The 6,000-nt window shown below is 44.6% G+C and overlaps 1 protein-coding gene across 2 annotated transcripts in view; it reads right to left on the bottom strand.

Annotated features, from left to right (window-relative positions):
* Positions 1 to 1,562: 1,562 nt before the first annotated feature.
* The window catches only part of LOC141152884 (transmembrane protein 151B), a 93,677-nt gene continuing 89,239 nt past the window's right edge, over positions 1,563 to 6,000 (bottom strand). For both annotated transcript variants that reach the window (XM_073637532.1, XM_073637531.1), the window contains exon 2: positions 1,563 to 4,458. In XM_073637532.1, coding sequence (XP_073493633.1) covers positions 3,025 to 4,425 — 1,401 coding nt within the window. In that variant the 5' untranslated portion in view covers positions 4,426 to 4,458 and the 3' untranslated portion in view covers positions 1,563 to 3,024. The remainder of the gene's footprint in view (positions 4,459 to 6,000) is intronic.

Raw genomic sequence — 6,000 nt, 5'->3', positions numbered from 1 at the left:
TAATAACATCCAAGACAATCGTCTGTCCACGTTCAAGAACTTTGGTGAAGTGCATATCCTAGGTCATCCTTTACTTAATGCTTTCCATGTATGTTTTGTATAATGTTGCTCATTCTATAAATAATTGTGAACATTTTTTTCCATACATTTAATGGTCCATTTATTGGAGTGGAATTTAACCATTAATAGTTGGCCACAGCCATGAGATATTTACCTGCAGACGACTGGCAGACGCGGCTTATTTTCATACCATCTGCCATTGTGTTAGGCCACTACGGACATCAGATTATCAAATGATATAACCACATTTAAGGCGGTCATACACTTTAGATGGATGTTGGCTGAATGATGCTTCATACCCATACACAGAAGCACTTGTTTTGCTGGGCACTCCCGGACATAAGCCACCGACTGGCACATCGGCTGGCGGCTTATCTCAGGGAGAACAATTGGATTGCTAGTCCGAAATCAGACATGTGAGATCAATATCTCTCCTGACCATCGGTTGTCCAGCGCCCCCATACACATGGCCAAACATATTGATGTCAACTGGTTCAACCAACGTTATCTAATCTGTATGGGGCCCTTTAAAAGGATCTTCAGATGACTTGGGGGACCTTTTTTTTCTTACTTAAAGAAGGTGTCCAGTACTTTATATTACCCCCCTCAATGTATCCCCCTGGGGCCCCTAAGGATTTTTGTAAAAACCTTACGTTGCTGTTTCTGCCTGTGAGTGGCGCTATCCTTGGCCGCTCACAGGCATCACGTGACCAAGCACTGACGTCACGACAAGTGAGGCGTGACTCAGCGCTGGGGTCCCGCGGTGGCTGCTTGGTTGTGGACAAGTGCTGGCAGCAGCTGGGGGTCTCTGTCTTCTGTGTTCCACGGTGGATGCCAGGCTGTGGGTGGGGTTACCCCCCCGCGTCACACCCGGCATCCACCGCGTGCTTTCCCAATGAATGGGGAGAGGCAGAGCACGCAGTGGATGTCGGGTGTGACGCGGGGGGTAACCCCACCCACAGCCTGGCATCCACCGTGGAACACAGAAGACAGAGACCCCCGGCTGCTGCCAGCACTTGTCATGACGTCAGCGGATGTCAGAGCCGGCTGCAGCCGGGGGTCACGTGATGCCTGTGATCGGCCAGTGATAACGTTGCTCACAGGCAGTATCTGCAACGTAAGGTAATTACAAAAATCCTTAGGGGCCCCGGGGGGATACATTGGGGGGGGGGGTAATATAAAGTACTGGACAACCCCTTTAAATGCATGTATTTTTGGTTAAAACTCATTTTTGCAATTGAGTTTCAATAAAAATGTTGCACTGTTTGTCTCATATAGCCTCTGTATTGCATTGTCTATTGCTGGCTGCAGAATGGGTTAATGGAGAATCCATCAGTGAGCTCATTCTAATGATTCAATGGGAGAGTTTATAATGCTCTTATCTGTCTTTTATGAGCTCCTCCCAGCTGATCTATGACCACAAACTACATTGAACCTAACTGTGCGGGACAAGAAAGAGTTGGTAAAAGTTCAAAATTTATCATGAAAATGAATTACAAAAATTATTTTTAGTGCCAAATACATGCATTTAAATAAACAAAATTTAAAAAAATGTACGCCCACTATACAGTACAGTTAAGCCGGCCATACACATTAAACTTATGTTGGCCGAACGCGCTACTATCGACAGGCTCTGCTGATGGTCTAATGTGTATGTTGGATGAGGGATCCGGACGACTGATGGTTGGGAGAGATATCGATCAGACATGTCCGATTTCGGACTGCCGATCGCATTGTTCTCCCTGAGATAAGTGACCGGCTGACGTGTCAGTTGACGGCTTTCTCATAGAGAACACAGGAGCGCTCGGCCGAATGAGCGCTTATCTGTTTGGGGAAGATGGCTGTCAGCTGAACGATCTTTCGGCAGTCAGCTATCTAAGGGCCATCTGTTGTGTGTGACCATAGATATTGGCTGAAAAAGCGATCCATTATTTTTTTCAGAACCCCCCCTTACACATTCTGAGTGTGCATGTATTCTGAATAGGCAGAGGAAAATAAGCAGATGCCAGAAACCTCTCCCGTCAGGGTCAGGACTCCCCCACCACCACCTATACATGTTAAATAGCCAACAATCTCATGTCTTGGGCACCCTTAAAAGTGCACATACACATTCAGTAGCTGTCAGCCGAAAAAGCTTTCTTTCACACCTCACTATACACATTAACGCTTGATTTGGCCAAGCAGGCATAATTTCTGAACGGGAAGAAGGGAGTAAGTAACTGTGGGATACCTTAGGTGGCCGCTTATCTACCTGGAGAAAAAAGGATAGGGCATGTTAAATTTCAACATGCCCAATCCATTTTTTTCCCTGCATAGGCTGAACAAATGTCAATCAAACATGAAATGATGAATCGTCTGATGATCTAGAGCTGTGGTCCCCAACCTTTCTAACTTAAAATGCCACATTCAGCTCTGAGAGATGGTTGCGAGGCACATCTAGAGCCCTCTAAGTAGTGACATCCTACCAGGCTTTCACCCACAGTAGTGATACCAAGTGACCGCCATTACTAGTATAATGACAAAGCTTCCCTGTAGAAATCACTCAGAGACAATGACCCCTTCTCCCTTACAGGCAATATTCTTATATCTAGGGGTTCGCACCTCGCCCCGCACAGTGTGGAGGAAGTGCTTGATGCAAGAATACCATCACATCTAGCTTCGAGCAACCCTCTAACTGGCAATATCCTTTCTACAGCTTAAAATGTTAGCTTATTACCCCCATGCCCAGAAAATGTGCATCCAGATCTTCTCTTCTGTGCAGGGCCACTCAGAAAAGTGACCATCTGGAGACCTTGTCTTCATAGCTGATTGGTAGACCTGGTGCTAATGCACCAAGCCGGTAGACAGCCGCGAGCCATATGTGGCTCCCGAGCCACAGGTTGGGGACCCCTTATTTAGGGTAAATCATCAGGTTTGTCTGACAGTCTAATGTGTATGGTTACTCTAAGACCCTTGCAGATACTTTCACAAGGAGGTTTCCATGCAGGAAGAGCGATGTATACAGAAGTTTCTGGTTCTGCATCCTTCCTGGCGATGTACAATGAGCACAGGGAAAAACCGGGCATCGTGGTAAGTGGGTGGATTTTCATTAACTGCCAGTTGGCTAGAATAAGAGTAGCAACGATCATCTTGACAGACACGCTCTGCTAAACTACTGCTACGGCTCCTCCAAAGTCCCGTCCTGTGAGATCCGTGTAGCTGGCACAGAGAGAATCGGCTGGTGCTGAGAGAAAGGTGAGATCGCCCTCCACTGCAGCTGTGCATAGCATGGCGGGAGAAGATTGATGAACTGCTGGATGCCCTATTGCAGTCTTCACACCCACGCAAAACACCACTGTAACCGCAAGCAGAATAGCCATTGCATAGTGACGCATCTGTGAGGTCCATCAGTACCGCCTCGGAGTAGCTTGGAATCAGTTGACGGTTGGTGCAAATGTGCCATTCCAGTTCTGTACTGTCCAAGGTGCTCACCCGTGGCATTCTGAATCTGTATATAGGCTCCTCTGGCACGGCTTGTCCTGTGTACTCCATCCCTAAGAGTTTCTCAATATGGTAATGAACATGAGCAGTCCTATATTCAATAAAAACCCTTAAGGGCCATGACAACATGAGCAAGGCAGCTGCCCAGAAAGCATAGTGCGATATGTACCATGGTAGTCGTTCTAGGTTGACGTAGGCAATTACCAACTCTTTAAAATCCACATTTTTTAATTGCATTCCTTCCCTTGCTTCCATATAGTCATCTAGGCCTTCAATCTCCGTGAAGAACCTGGCACGTTGCGTGAGATATGAGTTTTCTGACTCCAGGTTGGCAAAGCTGAAGCACTTGGTGAACTTTAATTTGGTGGCTGGATGGCGATCCAGATCTAACAACTCTTTGGAAATGTCTTTTATCCCACAGTGTGTGTATTCAAACTCCGCTTCGGCCACATGAGTGTTAACCCGCTCGTGGTAGACCTGAGTAGTTGTATAGGCATCACCATGGCGGTAGCGAGTGACTTGTCTGGTGCGTCTAACAAAGTGGTAGCTAATGGCCTTCCACCAGATGCATGGTGTGGCTTGGCGCATACGCTGTATCTGATCGTGCACACTACTAACATTAGCTTTATGTTGAAGTTCACTTCTGGCATGACAGTGCCAGCATTCCACCAGGTAGACCACGTAGAGCATTGCTAGGAAGGCCAAGGGAATATAAACATAGCCATCTGAGCAAGGACTACCATGGTAGATCATGGACCTTCCCTTTAGTGAGCTGTCGAAACTGAGCTTAGTAACACTTGTGACCTGGCACCAGGTGACAGCACAAAGGCAAACAAGCATTAGCATGGACAGAAGAAGACATTTCCAGTGGGAGTCCCGACACATAGAGGCGCTCAGTGACTGCTTCTCAGGACGTTGCTACAAGTGGTAAAAAGAAAGAAAAAGAGAGGAGAGAGACAAATGAGAACAGATCATTGAAGCATCAATACAATAGTATACAGGTATAAAATATATATATAAAAGTAAACAATAGTCTAAAAGTTCTCAGAGAAATGGTTGCTACACCCGTTACTTAAAGAGGTTATCCGCTATTTTTTCATTGATGACCTGTCCTTAGGATAGATCATTAATGTCTGATCAGTCGGGGTCCGAAACCCAGCACTCCCGCTGATCAGCTGTTCAATGAAAAAGTAGTGGACAACCTCTATAAACTAGATATTATCATTTTTCATTGGTTTCATGTATCCTGTATGCGGGTGTCAGTACTGCCGATGATCATGACTTGCCGACCTGTGGAAGTGCCCCAAGTCCTTTTCCTTATCACCTGTTACTACCTGTTGGCTTACAATATCTATCAATATGCCATTCTAGCAGAAAGGACATGATGTCCATCCCTTAAAAGGAAATGTGTTGGTAGGATCAATCCTTGCAATCTGTCTATATGGGCATGTAGGTCACAGAAAGCTAAATAAAATGATACCTTGATATCAGTGATCTGATGTTTTATTCCAGAGAAATCCACATTTTTCTTATATGTAAATGAGCTGTTCAGATCTATGGGCCGGACATAGATCTCCCTGAGAATCTGCCTCCAGAGATTATTATAAAAGGAGGCATGTGAGGCATGTAGATCAGGAGAGTAGACCTGTCAGTCATTACATGTCTCACACTGGTAAAGTTTATTTTCATGTAAAATAATCTCTGGAGGCAGATTCTCATGGAGATCTATGTCCCTCCCATAGATCTTAACAGCTCATTTACATATAAGAAAAATGTGGATTTCTCTGGAATAAGATATCAGGGTATCATGTTATTCAGCTTTCTATTACCTACATACTCATATAGACGTCTTAGGAGGCTTGATCCTACTGATGGATTCCCTTTAAGTAATTACAATTAAAGCTATGTTCACACATACATTTTGTCATCCTGTTTGTCTGCTCCATTTTTAGGAACAAATGAATTTAATGTAAAAAAACTGATTTATTGCATAAGTTATGGCAATAGAAGCAGTGGGCCCCCATTGATTAAGATTTTGTCCATCTTGGTCCCATTATGTGTCCATTTTTATGATGCACTTTTTCTTCCATTCTCAATTCTGACACATAATGGAACCCAGGCTGACCCTATAACAGTCAGTGGGGTCACCCTGCTTTCATTTGTATCTGTTATGCCATGGATTTGTTTCTTACATTACTTTAGGAAAATAGACAAACGTAATGTCAAAAGGGAAGTGTGAACACAGCCTAAATTCTGCAAAGCAAGACCCTTCTGCACTGATTGGAAAGTCAATTAGTATGGCAATATGTAAGGGAAAGAACGCTATATGGCCAGAATAGATTATTAACTGTCTTAGGCCACGTTCACATGTTCAGTATTTGGTCAGTATTTTACATCAGTATTTGTAAGCCAAAACCAGGAGTGGGTGATAAATACAGACGTGGTGACTTGTTTCTATTA

This window comes from Phyllobates terribilis, unplaced genomic scaffold, assembly GCF_046119375.1.
Source record: "Phyllobates terribilis strain yellow unplaced genomic scaffold, ASM4611937v1 Scaffold_7__3_contigs__length_470593459, whole genome shotgun sequence".
In the NCBI taxonomy this organism is placed as follows: Eukaryota; Metazoa; Chordata; class Amphibia; order Anura; family Dendrobatidae; genus Phyllobates; species Phyllobates terribilis.
This window is presented reverse-complemented; position numbering and strand designations above follow the sequence as displayed.